This window comes from Amblyomma maculatum, chromosome 5 (assembly GCF_055883805.1).
Source record: "Amblyomma maculatum isolate TAMU_Amacu chromosome 5, ASM5588380v1, whole genome shotgun sequence".
NCBI lineage: Eukaryota > Metazoa > Arthropoda > Arachnida > Ixodida > Ixodidae > Amblyomma > Amblyomma maculatum.
Window position 1 is genome coordinate 44564015 of NC_139348.1, and position 26827 is coordinate 44590841.

The 26827-nt window shown below is 45.6% G+C and overlaps 1 protein-coding gene across 1 annotated transcript in view; it reads right to left on the bottom strand.

The window, feature by feature from the left end:
• LOC146188211 (uncharacterized) overlaps positions 1-21285 on the bottom strand; it is a 34848-nt gene extending 13563 nt beyond the window's left edge. The window contains exons 1-2 of the mRNA XM_084603688.1: positions 20930-21285; positions 8723-9621 (exon numbers count right to left, since the gene is read on the bottom strand). Of these exons, the coding sequence (XP_084459814.1) occupies positions 8723-9325 (603 nt within the window). The 5' untranslated portion in view covers positions 9326-9621; positions 20930-21285. The remainder of the gene's footprint in view (positions 1-8722; positions 9622-20929) is intronic.
• Between the last annotated feature and the right edge of the window lie 5542 nt (positions 21286-26827).

Sequence of the window (26827 nt, forward strand, 5' to 3'; positions counted from 1 at the left end):
AGGTCGGGGTACCAATGCAGCGTCACCTCCGGGAGCTGCATTGGCTAGCTTCCCATGACAAAGCCGGCAGAGGACGGTGAGGAAATGCGGCGAGGAAGAGTGAACGGGAACGGCGGGCAGCTGGGGAAGGAGAGCGACTGGACATAGGAGGAGGCAAAGTGGTATCTGTGCGGGGCGGCTCATAGCGAGGAGAGAAACGGCGGTGACCGTAATCGGAGTAGCGGTCAACGTAAGTGAAACGTCGTGGTGGTGAAGACCAGCGGCAGGGGCGAGAGATGTGGCCAATACGCGAGCATGTGAAACTGATCAGTCTAACGTCAGGGGTGCGCCCCTTATCAGGATTGCGGTATCGGTAGCGTGGCGTGTAGTTGCTGGGGGGCGTAGCGGTGGCAACCATGCGAGGGACGGGGCTCGAACTCTGGTGTTCCACGGTGCGGCTATAGGGGACGCCCAAGTTGGCAACCTCTTGACGGACTACGGTTTGAATGAGAGATATCGTCGCTAGGTTGCTGTCCGAGGAAGGCGGGTTGGATGCGGCAGGAGCGAGCGCTTCCAGTTCACGACGCACGATGCGGGTCACGTTTTCAGTGTTGGAAGGCTGCCTTAGGGTTGGCAGATCCTCGCACGTGGAGCTAGGGGCGGTGTTAGGATGCCGGGCGAAGCGATGTGCAATGCGTCTATATTTAGCCTGCTCTAAACGTCGACAAACCCGCAGAACGGAGTCAACCGTAGTACAGTCCTGACAGAGTAGAAGCTTGAAGACATCGTCCACTATGCCTTTGAGGATGTGTCCCACCTCATCAGTTTCTGCCATGTCTTTATCAAGTTTTTGACAGAGGGCCAGAACGTCTTGTATATAGGTGATATAAGGCTCGTTAGATGTCTGGGCCCATGTGGCGAGGTCTCTCTTGGCATCGAGTTGACGGTCAACCGGTTTTCCGAACAGCTCACGGAGTGTTTGTTTGAAAACATCCCAGGAGGGAATACCTGCCTCGTGCGCTTCGAACCACACGTGTGCCGTGCCAGTAACATAGAAGAGGACATTGGCCAGCATCACCGAGGCGTCCCTCCTGTTGTGCTGGCTAACACGCGCATAAAACGAAAGCCACTCCTTGGAATCGACCTCATCTGTACTGCAGACCGCAGAATGGGCAAGGGTCACGGGGGTGGGCTACGACGACAGTTGGTGTTGCGGAGGTAGACAGAGCATCGTCGGTTGTCATCGTGACAGTTTCGAGGTGACGGCCACTGCTGAGATCGAGCTTCAGATTGCGTCGAACCCTCGACTTCCATCAAGATGTTACGAAGATATACTTAATGTAACTGGCCCTGCGATGGGTTGAACTCGACGCAAATACTTCAGTAGCCATGCAGCATCATCTCTGTCAGCGTCGTCGTCTTTCTGAACGCTTCGTATTTCACGCGTTCCTCGTTCGTTGTCTTTGTGAGCACATCACTTTGGTCACGCGTTTCCCGGTAACAAAATAATTCAAGCTTAGCGCAACTAGTGCCGGTATAAATAGGCGACTGCGGAAGTTACGTTATTAATTCGTTTTTATCAGAAATGTTTTTGATTCTGGAGTTTTTCTCACCAAAAATATTCGACGTTCCGGCATTGTCATGCTACCCAGATATGTCATATTAACCTATCAGGTAGATGTCCGAGTCTCAACATGCAATTTACCACGATATCGCTAAAAATAACGGTACTGGACAGCAGGAGAGTGTAAACAGAGCCTATGTGACGGCTGGCCCGAGCAAAAACAATTGAGTCAGATGTATTTTTATTGCCGAAGGAAAATATTGCGAGAGCACTACAAAATCTGCACTGAAGAAATACGAAACACTGAGCGTTGCTGCTGCACGCGTTATACTGCGCGTTCTTTGAAGAGCTTTTGCTAGCAAGGTCAGGGCTCATGTCGTACAGTGGAAATGTTTTTCCTTGACGAGAGCTAGTTGTAGTGCTGTATAACAACTATAATTGGTTTACAAGAAAGCAAAGCGCTGTATCTGTCGCACTTTCTCCTGCAAGTGTGAGATAGCAACTGTACACCAGCACTCCTGTCGCGTGACGTTGCTTGGCGCACGTTCATTCCAGTGCTCATTCAAGTGTGCGATTGGCGGTACGTTATTGCTCCTATCGCGCCTCCTATCGCACGGCGTACTCAGCCACTCGACATTCCTACATAAGCCGGAAGCACCTGAAGCGGTGGCGATTCGCACAAAAGATCGCGACACCACTTTCTTCCCGCGACTTCATCGTGCCGCCGCCCTCTCCCATGGCGTCACGCTATTGTTAAGATGCGCAATGACGCCAGCGGTGGCGGTCACCATGGGCAAATACTTTTTTGACGTTTTTCGAAAAATTGTGTCTATATTGTCGTTTATTGAATAATTTAATACTAATTCATCAGTTTTTCATCTATTCCAAACCTATATAAGTCTTTTTTTTTAATTGTGATTTTCGGCAATACTTTGACGACTTCCGCACAATTTCGATGTCGCTGCAAATCTGCACATCTATACACTTTATGCCCGTCCAAGGATATTTTGACGTGTAATTAAGGTTTGACCTGTAATAATTAACTAATTTCTCGAAATCTACAAAATTTGAGCGTAGCAACGTTTTGTTTTTCGCTACACACCCATTCCTTTACTCCTCTCTATTAAACAACACGATGCCTGCGGACATGTTTTGCGTCCATTGCCATCTGACACAAAATCGTGAACTTAGTCAAGCAAGGCTTTCGTTTAAAATCAGGTTGTTAGGCCCATGGTAGTGCAGAGCTACCGATATGGATCACCATATGACGTCTGCTAGCTTTACATTTCTAACTGCTGTGCACTAGAATTTGCGCGTGTTTGCCGTTCATGAGAATGCAGTTAATGCGAGAGTTATAGAAAGAGTTGGCTTAGATATAAATGATGCTACAGGGACGCTGAAGGCAAACCTAATGCGACATGGTGAGTTTTAGTGATTTGACACTAAAAGTGATCTTTAGAAACAAAAGCATCGCTTATTCTGCAAACAGGGCATTTCATGATAAATAAATGGTGTTACCACCAAGTCAAGCACTCCTTGGACGAGAAATGTTAGAACATCTGCTTTGAAACAGATTTTTGAAGCGAAAAGCTTCACTACGAGGGTTAGAGTCGAGCTTCGCGTATGCCGTATGCAGTGTGCCGTATGCGGTATGCCGCGACCACGACGCCACAGCCAAGGCCAGCTGAGCAGCCCCCTCGCAAAGCTCCGCCGGCGTTGCAGATGCCCATAGGAGCCCATGCATTTGGATGTCACCATAACTATCACTATCACTTACTAGTTAAGGGGTATTTGACTAACACCAGTCAGTCATAACTAGTACTCAGAAAGCGCTATTCATGGTTGGCTATCACTAACCAATAGTAATGGTTAGACATTTCGAGACGTCCATAGTCGTCACATTGTGACGTCATCGGCAGTGACGTCATGACCGGATGTGACATCATGGCGTCACATCCAATCACGTATAATAACCAGAACTGATACAAACTATACTGTTCGTTATTTAGCTCCTTGGCCTCCCCCCTCTGGTCGGTTTTCTATCCCGCAACAAACGTCTTCACTTAGGACACGCTCGCGGGAACGACTTGACGCGAATGCCCGGCTGCGGCATCGGGTTTCGGGTTTCGGGAGAGCGCGTCTGGCCGACGGCTCTTTCGTCGCCGCGGCGGCGCGCTGCCCTGGCTCCGATCGCTGGCGCGTTGCGGGGTGGAACAACTTCGTCTAGAACACAGAACTCTTATCCCAACGGCCTTTTGAACACCTGCACCGCTGGGGAGCGCGCCGTCCTGGTATGCATGCTCGCGTTGTCTGTTTTTCACTTTTTTTTCTAATGTTATTCTGAACCTTTGCTCAATTTCTGGCTTCCTTCGAGAGAGACTTGTCTTGCTTTTAGTGTCGTCTTCGTGGAAGCACGGCGCGTATGTAACTTTCGTCGGCTCTCCACTTTCTCGTTTTGCCCCTCTCTCCCCTTCCCCTTTTTTTTCTTTCCTTCTCCCTCCGTCTTCGTTGCATCACCAGCCAATAATCAACGGGAGCTTTTCGCCCTTTCTATCTATTCAGTAATGTTTGCTTCTCCAAAGACGGAGAGCGAGAATTCCTTCTCCCTCTCCTAACAGTGGCGTAATGTGTGGACTTATTCTCCATTCTCAATTCTACCTTGAACAAGGACGGTCCACCGTCCGAAACTGTTGGAATAAAATAGATAATCGGGAAAGTTGTGTGACATTCGGTTTGAATCTAACTTTGGCCCATTAGTAACAAGCAAACCATGTCTATTTCCACTGCTATGGCTGCCAGCTTCAACACAACTGAACAATTGTCAATTCCCTTGCCCAGAAGACCCATCCGCACAGCTATTACTGGTGACGAAATTCTCAAGCACTTATATCAACACTTCGACCCGGACCATCCTGACACACCTGGCTTCATTAACTATAAGGAGCAACATTCTCCGATGTTCCAGCCCTTCTGGAGTACCTTCCTACGACCATCCAGAAAGTGATTTTACATGTCGCACAAGCGGACATCGCAGCAGCCGGAGCTTCGGATGCCTTGTCATCTATGAGCGAGCTCGTGAAGAGGATAGGCCGTGAGCGGCCCTCGATCAGGCTCTGCATGAGCCTCCCTCTCCCCCGTGCACAGAACCGCCGACTCCACGGAGCCAACCGGTGGTTCGTCACCTGGTTCAATGGACAAATACACCGTTATGTGTCACCAACGACAGGTCAAAAGAGGTGTGGTTTACTTGAACCACGCAATCGAGGAGCTGCCTCCGTGGAGGGTCCTCGCGGCTGACGGGTTCCACCTGAGCTTCGAGGGCGTGGCTATCGTGTGCGAACACGTGAAACGCACGCTTGGCGCCTCGACCCCGACGACAGGGTGGAACTCCCGTCAAAATCCGACGCCAAGGACTTCAGGTGGCTGCAGGACCGTAGTGAATTCAACTGGGGACTCGCCCGCTGTCTCAGGAACCCGAAACACCCCCCGTGCCACCCCGCCGCCGATACATGACGAGGAAGGCCTGCAGCGAGGCGGCACGGCACGGCCACCGCAGCGATTGACTCGCTACCGCCACAGGTACGGCCCGCTCCCCAAATACGCATTCACGTTCATTCCTAAAAATTCGTAAGATTACAGAAAAACGCATCCGATACCGCGCTCACGTTACAACACTAGCGCAGTACTGCGAATCGCAAACAATACCAAAAGGTTTGCGGCTACAGCTATCCCCGGCTATGAAAACTCTGAACGACGATGAAGAGGCGGAGTGGAATGGCATTCTACATGACAGCTCACTGCGCCTTATGGACCTAATCATAAGACACAGCCATCGAAAAGTTCTCGACCTTGAACATATGGAAGAATGCTGTCGCCGTGAACAATCATTCACAGAAAATGATATAATTGAGCTCCGCGAATTTGAAAATCGCAAAACAACAGAAGTCAACAAAAAGAAAATAAAAACCTCAGCCGGGATGGTGTGGTCCCTACGCCTAGCTATCCTTTAACACCGCCTGTGGCCAAGGATAAACCAGCCCCACCTGTGGCTAAAGATAAAGTAGCTCCTCGCCAGCCTTGCGGGCCTGCTGGAAACCAGTTTACCATGGCTACCGATAATGTAGTGAATGTGTCGAGTCTGCCGCTCTCACCTTCAGAACGAACGTTGCTCTCTAGGGGTCTAACATTCTGCCCTACGACAGGAAAATTCAATGAATTTCAGTTATTTCAAGATTTAGATAACTTTGCAAGGAGTCTGCGTCTCCGTGAATACTTCAGTAACCACGAAACGAAGCGTGAAATTAACATACCTGGGATATCTGATAAATCATGGAAACCAAGGGAATACAGAGACAAACATTTAGATATGTACATGCTGTTCAAAAAGATATTCTGGCTGCGTATACAAAATCAAAATCTAATGCAGTTCGTGACAACCTGTCACCCGAAGAGCAGCAAGCCTTGACGCTTTGAATCACCGATTCGACATCATCATCAAACCTGCGGACAAAGGCGGCGCTATTGTTGTTATGGACAAGGCAGAATATTTAACAGAAGGCTTCCGACAATTGGAAGATAAACGTTTCTACACTAAATTGGATAGCGATCCCACAAGAAATTTTGAAACCAAAATCAACAATCAATTAGAATCTCTTATTCAAAAACAAAAGATATCCCAGGATATGTTTAAAGCAATAAAGCCCATCAAACCGGTTCCCGGGCGATTCTACCTCCTCCCGAAAATTCACAAACCCAACCGTCCCGGCCGCCCAATTGTGTCAAGTAACAGTACACTCACCTAAAATATTTCCGCAGTCCTTGACTTCCTCTTTAAGGACATTATACCAACTATCCCTGCCTACATTAAGGACACAAATTATTTCCTGAGGGTCGTGTCAAACCTCGAAATTCCGACGGAAAGCTTTTTAGTCACAATGGACGTAACATCTCTACACGAATATCCCCCATTCCGACGGCATACGCGTGGTAGTGGATGCATACCTTAAGACGGACCCCTCGGTGAACCTGGATGAGTAAACCCTCTCCACTACTCTTACTTAGCCTGGTACCTTATCACAATAACTTCGAATTTGAGAGAAAATACTACCTTTAGGTTAACGGTACGGCGATGGGAACTAAGGTGGCACCGGCCTATGCCAATATATTCATGGCAGCCCTCGAGAAGCAATTCCTGGACACTCAGTCTCTGAAACCCCTCCTCTATAAACGTTTTCTTGACGATATTTTCCTCATTTGGCCCCACGACGAAGCCAGCCTGTTAACATTTATACGAAATTACAATTCATTTCACCCATCAATATCGTTCACTCACAGCATTTCTAAATCCTTAATTAACTTCTTGGACGTTACAATACATAGAAAAGGCAACGTTCTTAAGACTACCCTATACCGGAAACCTACCGACCGCCAGCAGTGCCTACATGTCAAAAGCAGCCACCCACACCACTGTAAAACCAGCATACCCTACTCACAGGCCCATAGATTCCGACGGATTTGCTCTGAGCTAGAGGACTTTGACCGCCATGCGGAGCAACTAAAAACAAATCTTCTGCAAAAGGAATAACCCCCCCCCCTCCCCTTCATTGTTGATGATGCTATTGGGAAAGCTCGAGGCTTAGACAAAAATGAAAGCATCAACTTTGAAAAATCACAGCAGAACGACAGGCCAACAAACCTCGTTCTTACACATTCCTCAAACATGCCACGGGTTAATAACATCCTCTCGAAACATTTCAATATAATCCAGCAAAGCAGTCATTTGTCTTTCATTTTCAAACAGCCACCGAGAGCAGTGTATCGGCGCTCTAGAAACCTAAAGGACATGTTAGTTAAATCTAAAACGACCGCCAATACTAACCCTAACCCCGGATGTAAACCGTGCGGAAAACCACGCTCTAAGGTTTGCAGTCATGGGCAGGTGACAAATATCGTAAAAGGCAACTTCTCTGATTTCACCTTTAAGATCAAAGTATCCTTGAACAGCGACAGTGTCAATGTGGTATACATGCTAAGCTGCGGTGTGTGCGGCATGGAATACGTCGGCCAGACCGAAACACCATTCAGGTTTCGTTTTAATAACCACAACGCCCACGTCCACACACTGCCAAATCTCCCTTTTTCTAAGCACCTGTGCCTTCCAAACCACACTTTCGAAAGCATTCGGGTCATTCTCCTTCAGTCAGGCTTCCAACGACAAAGAGAACAAAGAGAATCGTACTTCATACACAACTGTCACACTCTAACCCATGGAATTAATGAAACGTTGGGCAACTTTGCCTTTCTGAAACGCCTACATAACTAATAGACGAGGCCTTTATCTCCATTTGCCCACTCCTAAGAATTTCCATCTTCTCACGCAAACTATACTGTTCGTTATTTAGCTCCTTGGCCTCCCCCCTCTGGTCGGTTTTCTATCCCGCAACAAACGTTTTCACTTAGGACACGCTCGCGGGAACGACTTGACGCGAATGCCCGGCTGCGGCATCGGGTTTCGGGTTTCGGGAGAGCGCGTCTGGCCGACGGCTCTTTCGTCGCCGCGGCGGCGCGCTGCCCTGGCTCCGATCGCTGGCGCGTTGCGGGGTGGAACAACTTCGTCTAGAACACAGAACTCTTATCCCAACGGCTTTTTGAACACCTGCACCGCTGGGGAGCGGGCCGTCCTGGTATGCATGCTCGCGTTGTCTGTTTTTCACTTTTTTTTTCTAATATTATTCTGAACCTTTGCTCAATTTCTGGCTTCCTTCGAGAGAGACTTGTCTTGCTTTTAGTGTCGTCTTCGTGAAAGCACGGCGCGTATGTAACATTCGTTGGATCTCTACTTTCTCTTTTTGCCCCTCTCTCCCCCCCCCCTTTTTTTTATTCCTTCTCCATCCGTCTCCAACCAATCATCAACGGGAGCTTTTCGCCCTTTCTATCTATTCAGTAGTGTTTGCTTCTCCAAAGACGGAGAGCGAGAATTCCTTCTCCCTCTCCTAACAGTGGCGTACTGTACGGACTTATTCTCCATTATCAATTCTACCTTGAATAAGGACGGTCCACCGTCCGAAACTGTTGGAATAAAATAGATAATCGGGAAAGTTGTGTGGCATCCTGTTTGAATCTAACTCTGGCCCATTAGTAACAAGCATACCATGTCTATATATATATGTTTATATTTACCTCGGACGCTTCGTTGGGGTTGCAGTCGATCCGAAGCTCCCAGTTTCGAAGGCCCCTGGTGTCACTGTTGCAGGATGCACAGTATATATTCCTGTACAGCAGTCCGGAATGGCGATTCAGCACGGGCAGATCATCGAGGTAGGACAGCTTCATCCCACCACGTTTTAAGGTCTCAGTCTCACATCGGGCCTTTGTATCATCGCTGTCGCTGGCAGGGACCCACTCCTTTGGGCACCGTACGACGGCCACTAAGTCGCGTCCGAATCCGGCGGGAACGCAGGCTCGGCGAGGGTACGCGACTTCCTCCAGGAATTGGTCTGCGCAGCAGTCCCCCATCTGGAAACACTCCTGCCTGCTTCGACACGTGCACATGTTTGGTTTCTGCCCAGTGGGCACATTGCAACTGTCCAAGCAATCTGTTTGGTTCAGACCCGCCTTGATCCGCTCAGAGCGCAAGTACTTCGGTGTCATCGCCAGCGACAACGCCTCATCGACCAATGACTCCACAGCATGCGACGGAGGATAAATGATTACGAGAAGTAGAACGTAGCCGCTCACAGTGGCCACCGTGAGCGGCCTTGGGCAGCACTGAGTGGTGGCCATGCGTACGGCTGAGGTCCTCCCTGCGTGTCTCAGATCTGCGCGGAAGCCTCCAAATAGCGGTTTTCTCGTAGTACAGCCCCGCTCTTGCTTTTCCAGCGTTTGAATGGGTAGCTGTGTGTTTACTTTCCCGCTTACGAATGCGATTGGCAACAACGGTGTTTGCGCTGTCGACTGCAGAGTGGCACCTGGTAAGCGTCAGTGGCACCAACATGGTGAGCGGAGATACTACGCCGGCGTTGCAACAGTGGCTTCATTTGAGTCCTGGGCCGCTTCCTGCTCCGGCCTTTGGATAAGGTCTGAAAATAAATAAAAAAACGATGAAGTGGTGATGGAGAGGGGGTTATCTAGAACGGCCACGAAGATTCCAACAGAAATACAATGAAAATTACAAGAAGCCTGAATTATGAACGCGCCCTTTTTCTTTACTTTGCGCGCCTTGGCGAGTATTTACTGCTATCTGATGCCACAGAACAGCGCTAAAGAAGATTCGCCGCATATATGTATATATAATACGGCGCGCGCGTAAAGCAACGTTAGATCGCAAAAAAAGCAAAATAAAGCTTTGAAGGCTCTGCAGGCAGTGATACGGGTGGTTCGTTGCTCGAGTGCTATGCTGCGGCAGCCTTTCTTTTTGGTGGTGGTCAGGTTGGCCAGAGAAGTGCCCTTGTAATTATCGCATACCAACATGGAGAGCAACCGATTCGGATTTCCGTAGCTGCGGATTCCTTGCTAATGAAATGGTAAAATGTATTTGAAGCAACAATGCAAAAGAGGATGAAGCTCAGACAGCGCTAAGAAACTTCCATAGATACCATTGCTTGCCATTTAAGAAGTCAGCGATAATTTGCTCAATAGCGGCTGTTGGAAAGCCTACTGAAGGGTTGAAAAGACCTTCGTCGTCATGCGCGATTTGAACCATCACCGGCCAAAAAGGAACGCTTGCGATGCTTTAGACAACTCGGCCACCGTCGTATATTGCACCGCATGCGTGCACAGGAAATCATTCCTTTATCAACATCACTTTCCTTTAGCCACCTGAAGTAGATGAAAACAGAACCAGCGAGAGTTTCCTTACTATTGCATTCAGCCTCCAGAACATCGTTAGTATCGTGCCTTTTTTAACCTTCTTTTCACTGACGCAATTTTACGTTTTTTTTAGCAAATTAAACGTATATTTTGCTTTCATATTGTGGAGGTATGATGAATTTACAACTCAAATTTGACAGGCATATTTTCTTCCAGTAAGAAAGATTTGATATATATAAGCACACGGTCGTCCAGGGCACTCAGTCGGGCGGGCAAAAAATCTTCCATATTTTTTATATGCTGGAAACAATAAGCTTGGTTTGTGAAATGCCAGAAACATAAGCTTCCGTAGGACTGCTATTGTTAGAAGCTTCCTGTTCTGTCTTTGTGCATGTCTTTGTGCGATGCGATTTTGGTACTCTCATGAATTTAAATTCGGTCGAATTTAGTTTTTAACTATCTTTTTGTCTCCTACATTTAAAACGTATACCTCAATAATTGGTGACCCTTTATTGTACGTGATTACATTTAACTTTATGATACAGCAGTTCGACACCATAACTATTCGATCCAACAATTCTGGCTTCGTTAAAACACAAGAGAAGAAAGTCGCCCATTTTCAATGTTGCCATATACCAATGAAAAAGCCCGCAAATTCCATCTCTTTTACGATGCTGAAAAAGATTGAGTATTTTTAAATCAGACTTTTAATGGGCAAGTTTCGATAAGGGTGTCATATTATTTAAGCACGTTTCACTCCCTCCCTGTTTGCTTTGCGTCTATCATCCACGATTTCCGTTCCTGGTTAGTCGTCCCAAGTGCCTTCATGATATGGACATCAATTTAACTAATGATTTGTAACTTGGGCGAAAATATCGACAGAGAACTAGTTCCACGGAGTATTGTCGCAGCGATCGGTAGCTTTGAGGGAGTACGCACAGTCCTTTTCGATTCATAGCACTGAGCGAAAGGGTGGGACTTCAGTACGCTTGTCTTGCGCCCTTCTTTTAACTCAGATCCGTTTGCGTTCTTTTTGATTTACATCCTCTTTTCTTTACTCCGTTGGACAGCATCCAACCGGAACACTCTCCTGGTGAACCTGCCTATTTTCGTTTTTTTAATCTCCATTCCCTGGATTTTCGTAACTGCAGAACTTTAAGAAATACCTATTAGGTGCTAGCTACACCTAGCTCATCTTTCATAAGGCGCCCTATGGACCGAGATAGGTAAGCTACACGATGTGGGCTTTTCCTCAATGTCGCAATCTCAGTAGGGGAAATTATGTGCCTTAATGGCGTTCGTAAATTTTGCACTTCCCGTTCTGCGAGGAGGGTGCGCAGCTAGATAGTAAAGCAAGAAATGCCTAGTGCAATGCTATCAGATCACCGAGCGCTAAGGGTAAAGGCGGCCTGCTTCCGCTCACTGATCAAGGCCGTCGCAAGCATTTTGGCGTCGACGCGTCAAACATTTCGCACGTTTACACTTCGCTCGATGCTGCGCATGAACCCTAGACCAGAAGACTACAACAGCTCTTTGTTCGCGCGCTTGCCGGATTCAACATGTGCTAGCTAGTCAGCAGCGGATACTGTTTATAGCATAACTTACAATGCATTCTTCAGGCTAGATAGCTCGCTATCCGACTTTAACAAGGAGCTCAATATATATGTGCCGTTTTGGCTGCAGCGAGAAATTGGGATTGATTCGGTTCATACCACTGCACCTTGTGTAAATAAGCATCCACATATGTTCTCGTTCAGTTTCCTGCCGTGTTCCTTAGTTAGGTGCGGTTTTCAGTGTACACCGCCCTTCCATGCTCTGGAAATGGAAGCTTCCACAGTGCAACTCAAGAATCCGTTCTCCCTTTTGGGACACGTGACATGTCCCTCAATTTTCTATTTTTTTTTACTTTGTAAGCAATGCCTCCTATTCATTACTGCCAACGTTTTTATGCTGTTTGGGAAGACACTAGTGATGCAATAACATCAGCAAACTGAATATCGACCGTATCGACAAGTTTATGAAGATATAGACGGTACTATCGACAGTACAATCAATAGTGTTACTCTCAAGAATATTCTGCAGTACTACCACTTATAGCGCTATGAATAGTATTGCAGTTTTGGCCAGCGATACTGTTAAATCATTCGCGATAACCTATAATCAGAAATATTCAGTCCTTGTAACTTATGAAGAAATTTTTGCTGACTGTATTTATTTTCGCAATGAAGCTCTTGATTGTGCACGTGATCAAGCTCCTGGAAAGAGACTGCGGTGTAACATTTTAAGTGCATATGCCTCGCATGACGTTTCTTGCCGATAGATAAAGTAGAATAAGAAAGAAAGGTCTGTTTGGCACCACCTATGCATCGATGACCATAATGCCTGTTATGATTCTCTTCACGTTACATATAGACAGAGTAAAATGACAAAAAAGGTCTTTCCCGCACCACCTATGTAAGAATGGTGCCTCTATATAAAGTACGCCCAGGCTCCAAGAATAAATAAAATGAAAAATATAGCACTACTGCGCCGTATCGAGTTTTTCTATCAACACACACACACACACACACACACACACACACACACACACACACACACACACACACACACACACACACACACACACACACACACACACACACACACACACACACACACACACACACACACACACACACACACACACACACACACACACACACACACACACACACACACACACACACACACACACACACACACACACACACACACACACACACACACACACACACACACACACACACACACACACACACACACACACACACACACATTCTGTTTCATTATATATATATATATATATATATATATATATATATATATATATATCTTTGTGTTTTATGGGGTTTAACGTCCCAAAGCAACTCAGCCTATGAGAGACGCCGTAGTGGGGGACTCCGGAAATTTCGACCACTTGGGGTTCTTTAACGTGCACTGACATCGCACACACACGGGCACCTTGCTTTTCGCCTCCATGGAAAAGCTGCCGCCGAGGCTTGGCTTCGATCCCGCGTCCTTGGGAACAGTAGTCGAGCGCCGTAACCACTATATTTACATATATATATATATAGGGAGGGGGTTGAAGTTCGAATAGGTCCGGTAGTTCATACACGGTGGACAAACGGTAAACTTTATTCCGACGTTTCGGCCGCGGTCCGTACTTTGTCGAGGAGTGCATGTTTCTCAAGGAATGTATATATATAAATATATATATATATATATATATATATATATATATATATATGATTTTGGAGAGCAAAATGGTAGGTGTAACATTAGGAATGGAAAGCGTGAAAAGTGAGTCACAGAAATAACTCGAGTTAATGATATTCTAGTGGAAATCAAGAAGATAAGGGCATGGGCAGGGCATGTAGTGCGAAGAGAGAATAATTGATGGTAGCTTAGGGTAACAAACTGGATTCCAAGGGAAGCAAAGCGCAGCAGGGTCAGCAGAAAGTTAGGTGGGCGGATGAGGTCAAGAAGTTCGCAAGAGTCCACTGGATGACGGGGTAATTATATATATATATATATATATATATATATATATATATATTTGCTTACTTCACACGATTGGAAATAACATGAGTGAGCCAAGCCAACAGCAAAGTCCAGTGACAACCGAAAAATTTACTCGCAATATAGATTACTTTGTTTTGAGGAATCTCATAAGGTTGAAAAGCCCTAGTACAACACATGCTAAAATTTCAGCTCAGAAATTAAAATCGGCTTTGAACAATGCTGCTGCTCCTAAGAGTTCCGAAGAGGTTTAAATTATTGGACTATTGTAATCTACATCGTGTGCGTCCTGACGGTGAATGCCCTATGCAAGCTTAGCCGGCCCAACCAGCCGTAGCTATTTTTTTGAAAGCAGCAGGTGTACTTCAGATAACAGAAATCTCGTTAAGCATACCCGTTGAAGCGTTAATTTAAACCAATTTCGGCTCAGAAGCAAATGCGCAAAACGGTTCGTTTTTGATAGCTGTTCCCAGCACAAATAGGACATTTGCGTCACTTAGCACTTTATCCAGCCCCTCTACCTAAGTTGCCGTTGTGTTAAAAAAAGATTAAATCAATATTTCCGGAGCGGCGAAAATTGCACCGCGTGGCTGGCGCCGCTTCGTGCTCTGCGAGCAGGGCTGGAAATTTTATCGGCGCGTTCGTACCCGCTGCGCCGAGCGTTGTTGTCGGCCGCTCCGGAAACACGTCAATGGTGCTAATCTTTTTAGAACATGAGTGTACATATGCAGGTCTCGGTTACGCGTAGACAGAGATAATGGAGAGTCCTGTCATGCCACCTACTCAGGGAACCAAGTTGATGCTGCTTTGAGATCGCACGGTTCATTTGCTGTTATCGATACCAGCATACCGATAGTGCTATCGGTGGCGCTGTCGATAGAATATCGAAATTAGCGTCGATTGTAGTGTCGATAATGGTGTAGATAGTACTATCGACAGTTTAATTTGGCGTCGATAGTTCGATAGCGACACAGATACCGACAGTATCGATCGTACTACCTATAGTTGTGTATCACTACAGGCACAAGAGCACGAAAAGAAACGCACGTAGAAAGGGACAGACCAAGACCAGGGCTACAAGAGCGTTTATTACCATCGCTTTAGGCATGCGCCAAAGCATGAATCATAAACCTTATAAGCGTTATAGGCCAAATAAAGGCGGTTGAAAACGTTATATCTTCCTGCGTTCGTGTTCGTTTTTGTGCTCCTGCGCCTTCTCAGTGAGTACTACTGAGAAGCTGGTTGCTTCAGTGACAATATTTCTTACCCGTCGCAGAATAGTTATCCCATACTAAAAGGCTTTAAGTGAATAATCCCACAGAAAAATGGAGAAGAAAAAAATAGATCCGATGCACGCTATCCTTAGGATAGGGCACTGGTGTAATTCGTCTAACTCGGTTTCTTTTTTCGTTCTTCATGAGCTCTCAAAAGAATGCATTTCCAGAGGCTTATTATAGGTAAATGCTATTTTTTTTTATTTATTGTTTCCTCAAGGGTCCACAGGGGACATTACATGAGGGGTGGGCAAACAAAAAGTTAATACGAACACAGATGGTCTTCAATGGCGGTTTTGAATAGATCACGATTGATGATGGCCGCCACTTCGGATGGAAGGTCATTCCAGTCATTGGCTGTTCGAAGAAAAAATGACATTTTATATGTTTCGGTGCGGGCCCGTTCAGGGTAGACGGCGTTAGGGTGACTATGACGAGAAAAGCGATGAGCGCGTGTTATCGGGGCAGTTTCATGATAGGAAGTGTGATAAAATTTATGATACAGCGAAAGACGGGCGATTTTACGCCGACAGGCCAGTGTTGGGAGATTAAGCTGAGATTTTAGTGCTGTAACGCTAGTATAGCGAGAGTAGTCTGAGCAAATGAATCTGGCGGCGCGGTTTTGGACTGCTTCGAGCGTGGTGATTAGGTTAGTATAGTGGGGATCATATGCAGCACATGCGTAATCAAGTTTAGGACGTATGAAAGTTATATAAGCAAGAAGCTTAATGGGAGGGGGAGCTAGTGATAGGTTACGGCGCAAATACCCTAGAACTTGATTGGCTGAATTGGTGATGTGGTGAATATGATGCGACCAGGTTAAATCTTTACTTAAATGGATACCAAGATACTTGTATGAGTCAACGGATGAAATTTTTGGTAAATGAATAGAGAGGACACAGGGACACTATCAGTGTCTTGTTTCCAAAGATCACTGGAACATGTAGCTGGCGAAAATTCCAGCCCGTCACAAAACATTTTAGTAAAAGGTGTAGGTGGTTCTGCGTAAGCAAACCTTGCTATCAGCAACGTCAGAACTTTCTCACGGGTAGCTTGCATTTTCGCTGAAAGACGTTCACTTGAACACTAAAATCATGGCGAAACAATTCATGCGCAGCTTTAGCACTGTAAAGCCTTGGTGTATCGAATGAAGCACGAAACCTGCTGCGTCAGAGCCCCGCACATACAAAAAGAAAGTAAATCCCCTGCGTAGCCTGTCTCTGATGTGTCGACATTAATCAATTATGAGCCCCATGGCCTGCTTGATTTGTCGCCCGTATCTCGTGCATAGCAAGCTTTTTTGCATCAAAATAAGGATAAGTTACCAAAATTAGAGAAGATAACTGAAAACAGTTTTTGACTCCTGCTTGAATAAGTGAGTTGACCACGAATTGCTTTTACTTTGTCGTGATGTTGCTTTTAGTTTCACTAGACCCTTTTTAACTTGTAACTGTAAGCTCGCGTCGAAAAATATCGCTTTGTGTCTGGATCACTAAGCATGGATAGTGCTGCGTCTATAATTTGAGGATAAAATGTTGTTTCAGTGTTCCTTGTACAGCGGGTAAAGCGTACGGTGTCCAACGGAAAACGCATTGCGTGCAGATAAGGTTTGAACATCACAATGTATACATGTCTGGCGTATAGCACTATGCAAGCTTACGCTGTTTTATCTACGATAGCCAAGGAAATACGGTTATTAAAAAGTTTAATTTATGTGAGGATTACTGTTATATGAACTACCTGCCAGGCTAACTTTAAAGTCTAGACCACTCTACCGAGGTTAAACCGATTGTGTCAGCAACACTTGCCCCGCCTGGTGCATCACGTAGAACATTATTGTTTCCTCGCGATAGTTTGCAATGTTTTATTGCTTTTCCGGAAGCCGTAGCTATTTCCCATTAATGCGGAGGAAACTCTGAACCGATGCTCTCTTTCATTTACTTATTTATTCTAATCAGCCACATTCCCTTGCGCGGCATTACGTGGAATGAGTAAAGGAAACTAACACTAGCTACAACATGAACAAAAAGTCATCGCATATAAGGGCATCACATTGAAATCACTTAAACTACATGAGCGCACGAAAAGAATATAACGAACGAACATCGCAATCACAAGCGTCTGAGAAAAGATTTCTTAGATGGGTATGATACTTCCTGTGGAAAAGGGTTCAATAATGTTACTGGCACAGGGAGGAGGAATATTTTCATTATGCATTTCTGTCATTCAATTTGAATGATCCCTCTTATCTGAAAGTTAATGGGGTTATAATGTTTTATTAAGCGCAATTACCAATCACTGAAAAAAAATTCAGGCTAATGTTATACCTGCCTACCTTGTAAAGTGTCTACCTGTCCAAAGAACTATTGCCGGTCGATACATTGATATCTATATGGTGATTGTACAATACGCAACAAATACTTAATTTATAGTCATTTTCTAATTTACTTCGGCTGGACTTCACACTGCGCACGTGCATTTAGTGTCAGGTTCTTGCTGAAGTAAAATGACGTGTTTTTTAATTCTTTAGTCAAAACATATACAATTACTGCATAAAAGGGGCCAATCTTGGCCTGCCTTGGCAGCTGTACTGGTTACGTACACAGATGAATATTTCTACTAGCTGAGGGAACTCAAATTATCTGGGCTAATTTTTACAACCAAAACTTTGATCCCTTATTTTCTTAGTGAAACAAAAGAAACAATTTTGCGTAGAAAAGCAGTATTTCAAAACTACCACACCAGTCAGCCATTGCCTTCAGTTTTCAGAATAAAGAACCACAGTAGGCATGATTAGTAACAGTTAGGTACTAAATGAATCATTGCAAGGTAATTTCAACAAGAAAGGCACCTCAAAAATCATTTATAGAAACGGTTGACAAAGTGGACCTGGAACTCGACGGAAAGAAAACCGAGGAGAAAGTTTCCTTCGATACTCACCCCCAAAGAAGGAACCTTCGATTTGCTAGAGGTAGTGGAGCGAAGTAGCCCACACCAGTCTAAGGCACATGAAATACGCCTTAGTTTGCGACTTTTCTGTAATTTTGCGCGTCTTCTTTCCCCTCATTTTGTTTAGCGCCGGGCTAAAAATGCCGTGTTATGACCTTATCGAGTACTTAACACGGAACTGTCACTTCAGTTGCGGAAGCTGTTAAAACGCAGCGGCTCGGTTTTTATCAATTCCGCAATCGAAATCGCTCTCACCTTACAACACTGGAGTAAGGAAGAATCTTGAAGTTACAAATCAGTTCAGATATTCTGTTCTTCTTACTGTTCTAAAAAAATTGACGGCCTCAAATAGCGAAGTGAAAAAAAAAAAAAAAAAAAACCATCCGCGTCCACAACGCGCCCCTCCTCGAAGCTAGGGCTCTGGCTACCCATCGACAGCACATTGCTGAATATTGTTGCACTGCAAGAAAGCTTAGAGCTCAGTTATTTATTATATGTGTGGCCTGAATTTAGGCCCTTAAAGTAGTTTACGTGGCAGCCCAGAAAATAGTGCTTTGAATTGATCAGAAGGGTATCAGAAACACGTGGATAGTCGTTCCAGTATTTATATTTGCCTGGCAACCCATTTTTCGCGCATAATATTATTTATTAAGTCTAAAATCTTACCTTTCACATCAACAGCGTCAGCTTAAAGAGTTAGCAGGAAGTAATAAAACACATCTCACATGATTTCGCGTCAGAAATTGTGATGTATTTGTTCGTTGTGCAGAGTTAACAACTGTGTCGTAGTATTTAACTTCGCGTTTAGCAGCTATGTCATTCTCGAGTTGGAGGCTAGCTTGAGATGGAGATTCGAGCCGAAAACATATCTATCCCAAATCATATGCCGGTAATTTAATGAAAGCTTTTGAGGTGTCCACCGAGAAGTGCCGTACGCACGGCGCGTTTCCTGTACTCAAAAGCAAATATTCGACTCTTTTCGTTGCCTCGACGCTAAACTGCCAATCAAAGCTTGCAAAACCATGAAAAACTGTGCTGCAGCACGTCTTGATATGTTGCACCAGACATTTGAGCGCATTTTTTTTGCTACAATTTTAAACATGTGAAGCAGTTTCATGTATCAATGGTTTAAACATGTTATTTGTGTGTTTTTTTTTTCACTTAATAATATTGCATAATCACCCTTCGCCGACAGCGTTGTGCCCGAATTACTTCGATACAGCCACGTGTTTTGTTTGAATATACCGGCGTTTTCGCGCATTAGAACCTTTGTTTTCTTTTTGTCTTGTAAACACGCTTTTAGACTGCTGTACATCATTATCGTGTCTTGGTCCCTGTCAAGCTGCCTCGCGCAGCGTTTTGGCCCCCAAGCTCCAAGCCTGCATTTGGTAACACGAAATATTTGAATTGCCAAACATTCATTTCACGTGCGCGGAGTTTAGTACACAGCATTGTCAAACGGGACCAGGTTGAAATAACCAGCCTGGGGCACATGCACGTCTTTCATTGCTTGACATGCAATGTTGAAGGAACCACACCAGCGATATCTCTCTGCTCATGCGAACCCGATGCGCCCAGAACTGACAGAGAGTCGTAAAAGATGACGACTTGTCTTGCGTGTGGTTTCGAGCCAGGAAGAAGGTGCTTGTACCTTGGGTTGTTTGCCTGATAGCGCTGGGAAGTGAGTCACTTTGTTTTCTTCGTCCTCTTCGTGCAAAATGTTCCGTCACCGGGGAGCTTTCACGAATGGATGGAAGGCCAAAGCCCACAAGAGAATGACTCATTACAGTGCAGCTAACGTCATAGAAAGGATTTAAGACGTTCCTCTGAAGGCACCTTGGTGGCGAATACCTGACGCATTCTGGGCGATGCAACGCGAGTACTACAAAACACCAGGAACAAGTAATTTTTCTTCGTATGCGACCTTCTACAAGAGAGCAAAGAGCCGATTGAAAGGGCTGTAAAACATGGCGATGCATTGCCACTTGAGTACGATTTGATGAAGCTGATTTGTAAGGAAGATCTATATATCTGAACTCAATTGGGCGACTTACATACTGTAGAAAAATTGTTGCACAGCCGAAAGCTATTGGACTACCGATGTTATACAACTATAATCAGGGGCATCATATTTAAAGGTGATCCCATTGCTGCCACGTAGGCACCGTAAATTGGGCGACTCACTACAGTAAGCTGACATGTATAGGCGTGCCTGCCTTAATAAATAAAGTTGTAAAATAATATTTTTGGGAAGAAGACAATGCCGGGTCGTGGCTCTTTCCACGTGAAATTAATTTTGGTATTCACCAAGGCAACACCGCTGAGGCAATTGCTAAATGGATTGAGGGCTCGGCTGCTCTGTCGGGAGACCTGGGATCAATTGCGGATTAGGTCATTAAATAGCCATTAAATCGCAAAACCAACAAGGGAAGCGTAGCTGCTGCTGAATGCCACGAGTGTCCATGGACATCTTATTCAACTACGCAAATATCGTAATAATGGTTTTGCACTTGGTTTCAGTGGGCCGTTTCGCAGCTACTGCACTGCCCAGCACAGGTCTGTAACTCGATCACCGCTGTGTAGGCGCCATACCTTTAAGCACGCAGCTGTTCAGTCGGCTAGTTTCTATACAGCCTATAAAGCTCAACCTGCTTTCGCGAATGGGTAGATCAGTGTGTAAGCAGAGCTCACTACAAGGTTGCGGTGACACACTTCACGCCACTTGTACATGCTCACCAATCAATTACACTTTCGATTGACCAACATTGTTGCAACTCTGTGAAACGCCCTTACTCACCTTAGGCTCCTCGTTCGTCGCTTTCAGTCCAGCGTCCACCCTATCTTCTTTAGGGCTGCCGGCAAGGTGAGCTGCTCGGTACGCGATACTCCCGGGAGGAATCAGCAAGCCTGCTTATCTCGTGCTTGCCGCCAGGGCAGAATGAGTAGGATAAGAGAAGAAGGAAACAATGAAAGAGGAGAGATTGAGGTGACTTGTACTGGCTGGCTAACACGCTAGAGCTTGCCTACAGCTCCGGTTCGCTATTATCTTTAGGGCCTGCCCCTCTTGACGGAGAGCGCGTAAACGTGGACGTCGCAGTGATATACGGCGCTAGTAAGTCACGCATCGTGCTCCGCACTCTCCTTCCGTCTTCTTTTCTCCCCTTCCTTTCTGCGATGTCTTTCTTTCTTCTTTCTTGCTTCTTTATGGCTTCGGTGCGCTACTTATCGCAGGCCAGCGAGCGCGCACACTTCACAGGAACTATTGCGAAACAGGCGGCGACAATTCTGCTACCAGGGAGCGAGGTTGCCGCATCAGGAGCATGCAGAGTCACCGAGACCGTAGTGCATTTTGCAGCGGATGAGCATTACCCGCGGCCGGTGGTGGTGCGCTATCGATGGAGGAAAGAATGACGTCACACCGTTGTCCCAACGTCTGGAGGATGTGGCTGAGTGTGTGCATAGTAGAGCCCGCGAGGCTTGTTCTTGGGGTGCGGTCTGTGTTTCGTCGGCGGAAGACGCGGGCGGCCGCCGCGAGGTCAGCGCTTGAGGTTTACTTCCGCTGTTCCAGACAGATGAAATCATCTCTTAGGGCAGGGAAGCAAGGGAGAAAGCTTTCTTCCTTTTCATCCCCGTTGTTTGTGCGTGTGTGTATGCTTTCCTAACCCATGCAGTTCGCTAATTAACGGTACCGGAAAGGAAAACAAACTGAGGTCATCGGAACCTATTCAGCTTCGACACGACTGTTCACCATCATCCTCACCCACCTTCTTTCTTTTATGCCAATACAGGCAAGGTACTGTAAACAACCTTGCCGCTCAGCGTCGGATACGAACATTACGCTGTTCACGGAAAACGCGTAATGAGAAAGCGTGCACCCATAGCGGAATACGTCGGGTGGCGGCTGCGTTGTGTTGAGGCAGTAAGATGTAGCGCTGCGTACACCTGGTTACCATGCAAAAATGAAGCTGTCCCACTGCGGCCACTTTTTAGCAAAATAGTCTACTTGCCTTGGTCAAGGAATTAGGGGCTCGATGATGCTCCCTCGGTACGTTTCAAAGGTTTTCCATTGGCGCATGAGAATACCAAGAGAATTCAGAGAATGACAAAAGTTGAAGCCATAAACTTTTTCAGATAGTCAAGAAATGAATTCAAGACTTCGTTCCTCCATCTTACCAGCAGCACCACTTTAGATCGGTCATTGAAATCCAATCTCTTTCAAAGCAGCAGCATGTGGCCGACACCAGTTGGAGACAAAAACAAACGAGTTCCTACCATGAATAATCTCGTAGGAGACGGCAGCTCGAGATGTTGAAAGTCTGCCGTCAAGGTCTCGTTGCCGGCGCTGCTATCGCTGGTGCGACGCGTTCGTCGCCAGCCTTTCCTCAGTTTTGCTACGCTGCTAATCGTGTCTGACAGGAAGGAAAACGGGGTCTTACCAATGCCGACTAGAAAATCTTGTGAGCCACTGTCATCCGCGGAGAAGCTGCTGCCTAAACCAGATATCCATTAAAACATTCACTTGAATATTGTCCACAAGAAGCACACTAAAGAAACCGCACACAGTTGCACACAGCCGCGCCGCTAGGCCTGCACCATGATTTAAAAATATTTCTACCACGTTTTTATTAATTGCGTGTTTACCCCCGTAATAAATCATTGTAAGATTATATTATTTGCTTTTAGACTTTGTTAGACCAGTTCAATATCAACTTTGGCCACTGTTGTTCCAATGCATGCATTCTAATTCAACTCGATAGACCAAAATCGAGATGTTATAGACTCGCGATAGTTTTACCTCACTGTTCATAAACTTGCAGTTGATATTTACTTCATTGTGTACAGACGTCCAGTGAATACTTTTTGTCTGCATATCAGTAAGTTTCAGTTCACATTTAGCAGCTCCTATTTGCCTTACAGGGTTGGTCTGAGGTACATTTGATTCTAATGTGTCTGAGTTGGGCTCATAATTACAAGTTCTTGGTACACACCTGCGTAAGAAAATTGCAAAACATAGGTTAGGATGCTGTGGAAGTCTTCAGTTCAGGAGGTATCTCCATGCAAATCGGACTTAGTGACATTTGCTTGGCAACGACACTAATGTATTGATGCTCCGCGCGACAGGAGCAAAGGGTGCCACTTTTCCCGTCACCACACCTATGTGTTACAACCTAAAGTTGAGTACAAGGAGCAAAATAAGTACAGTTGAAATGTTTACTGGAAGCCAATAAATGCCACATAATGAAAATATTGTTATGGTGCACAGTACAAAGATGACGACGACGCGCTGGTGTGGTGTTGGGAAGAAGACGACGCTCAGGCTAAGCTGGGTTCGTTCTGGTGGTGTCTGCATCTGAGAGTTAACGAGCGTTTACCGCTGTGTACGGTTCCCTTAACAATATAATTATCATTTTTGGATTCGTGTAAAAATATTTATCCAAATACAGTTTTTTTCTTCTTCTGCGGCCAAAAGACACCTTCGAGAAATTTCGGGTGAATTTCCATCCAGAGCTATCCAACGTCTTCGCCAGAGTAAAAGCCACATGTCTCGGAGAGAGAGAGAGATAAAACTTTTAATGAGCATATAATCAGTAAAAATTCGCAGGAGCTGGGTGGTCGGTGCCCCTAGTCCAGGGCTCCGCTGGCAGCAGCTGACTTGCGGACTAGCTGGATAATCCAGGCTTGCTGGCCCAGGTTGTCGCTGGTCAGGGCCGCCTCCCACTGCTCGTGTGTCGGGCATGACACAATTAACGTTGGGTCAGGTTTGTCCTGGCATTCCCAAGAGATGTGATAGAGTGTGGGGCTTGCACCGCACCAAGGACAGTAACTCGTGTATTTTGTTGGGCTTATCTTATTTAAAATTTGAAGATTAGGGAATGTGTTTGTTTGTATTTTTCTCCAGTCTATAGCGTACGAGGAAGGAAGTTGTTTGTGTGGTGGTGAGAAAATTCTTCTTTCTAACCGTAGGTGTTCCAGCCTGTCGCCGTAGGGTCCTAGGAGAGGGGTGAGGTAGGGATGGGGATCCGCCCGGTTTGTGAGAGCTCGGGCTAGATCATTCGCTACCTCATTTCCTTCTAGGCCTTCGTGTCCAGGTGTCCATGTACTTGTGTGCGTCTAGGAGATGGAACGTAATATTATACACGCTCTTTTGTGAGGTTTTCCGGCCAGGTAGTCCCTGCAGGCTGGTTGGGAGTCCGTCACTATGTGTGATGACTTATTTTGGTTGTCTTGTGTTTTTATGGTGATGGCTATTGCCAGTGATTCCGCTTCCGCAGGATCCTTGGCATAGATCGAAGCCTGAATAATTGGCCTCTTCTTGTGGTCAACTGCAGCTATTGTGAACTTGCCAGGTTCGCCGTAAGCCCCTATGTCCACGTAGACCTCTCCCCTCCATTAGATGGTTCCCCTCATAAGGTAAGGTGATATGCATATCACCTCTGCCCTTGGTTCTATAACAACGTGCGATTTTAAAATTATTCGGAAAATGTGATGTATCCAACTGAACTTCATCCAAAGACATCTGGAATAAATAGTGTAAAATACACCTATAAACATAGAGATGGTTGCGCAGTATTGCCTTGGCGAGGTTTTTTCCCTGCTTCTGTATGACCGACTCGATGTAATAAAAAGAAACCCTTATTTGCTTGAAAACACTAAGAAATACGATTGTGAGTTTGGTTTTATAAGTGATGAAATTTATTTATTTATTTATTTGTACATACTGCAGCCTCAATGAGGCGATGGCAGGAGCAGGCAAACAAAGAAAAGTGTATCAAGAAATTACTAACATATAAAATCAAAGAAACAATAAAATAAAAAATGGCACTAGGAAGCAATGGCTATCAAAAATTCTTCAATTTTTAGCGAGCGGACGTTTCCAGGCAGCGAATTCCAGAGTTCAGTGGCCAGAGGAAAGAAGCTCTGTTTGAATGTTCCAGTGCGGGAAAAGAAAGGGATGAGATTCAGGCTATGGGAACTTCTCTCTCTTGGAAGAAGGCAGCAGAGCAGGTAACAACACAAAGCATAAGAAGCACACACACGCACACAAGGATAACGCTGAACTGACAACTGCCTTCGACCCCGCCATCGGACAACAATAAGTCCGCTTCGCGCGGCAAAAGCCCATTCTGTGGCCCTTTTTTCTTTGTGGTGCCATTTCTTTCTCGGCAGCCCGCCGAGTTTTTTTTTTTTTTTTTTCTGTCAACCCGACCTTTTCAGGTCATTAGTTTGTTTGAAACTTTGAGCCCTCGTAGGAGCACAGTAGGGTTAGCAGAGCCTCTTCCAAACGCACACCCGTGGGAGGGCCGGGCGCCGGGCCGGGGGACGCTTGTACCCATTTTACCGGTGGGTGTCCGGCGGCGGGTTTCGAACTGGCCATCTCCCGCAGTTATGGAAGACTTGCTAATGTTCCAAAAATTATTTAGTGATGGAAGGCGCTGAGAGTGAACCAGTATGTGCAAAAACTTCAAAAATTCTATTTGACAGTGAGATGATAGGGCTGTGAGACATAAATCTGTATAATGGGAGAAGGGGAAAAATCTCGGCCGTAGTTGTGAAACATGAAGCGTACTGATTTCTTGTGAACTGATTCTAATTTTTTGATATCGAATTTGGTAGACAAGGTTCCATACCATACAGCCATAATCAAGAATGGGTTGGATAAGTGCTTTATATGTGAGCAGTTTGGTATGCTTTGGGGCTTTACGCAGTGTACGTGGAGGTATCCGAGACGTTTAAATGCTTTGTTACATATGATGTCAATGTGTTTGGACTATGAGATGTCATGAAAGAAATGAAGGCCGAGGTATTTATATTGAAGATGGGCGTCTAGAAAAGGACATAAAAACGGTTTTAAAGAAATTAATATTCATTTGCCATTCCTTGCATCATCTACAAAAATTAGCAAATGAGTCATTAAGTATTTCATGGTCAAGTGGTGTATTATTGTCGTGATATAAGACGCAGTCATCAGCGTAAAGACGACTTTTTGCAGATACGCAACATGGCAGGTCGTTAATATATAATAAGAAAAGAAGCGGGCCTAAAAGCAAGGCGCCCGTGTGCTGTGCGATGTCAGTGCACGTTAAAGAACCCCAGGTGGTCCAAATTTCCGGAGTCCTCCACTACGGCGTCTCTCATAGCCTGAGTTGCTTTGGGACGTTAAACCCCACAAACCAACCAACCAAAACGGAACCTTGCGGAACGCTGGATGAAACACTAACAGAAGTGGAAATAGATGAATTAAAGTGTACAGACTGCGAACGCTGATTTAAGAAACTGGATATCCAAACAACCAGGGAAGGAGTTTTTAGAACAGAGTTAAGTTTGTGGAGGAGTTTAGGGTGTCTGACAGTGTAGAAAGCTTTGAATAAATCAACAAAAATGCTGTAGGCCTGTCTACCTAGATCTAATCACTGAGAAATGTCGTGCGCAAATTCGATTAGTTGGGTAGTGGTGCTCAGGCCCTGACGGAAACCGTGATGGTAATGTTTAGGATGTTGTGGGTTTCAAGAAATTCAATGATATGTTTGAAAATAACATGGTCGAGCAACTTGCATGAATGGGCTGTTAAGGATATAGGTCTGTAGTTCTGCAGTAGTTGAGTGCTACCGGATTTGTACAATGGAATGACCTTGGCAAGCTTCCAGGAGTGGGGAACAGTGCTGGTGGATAATGATTTACTGAAGATAGATTGTGG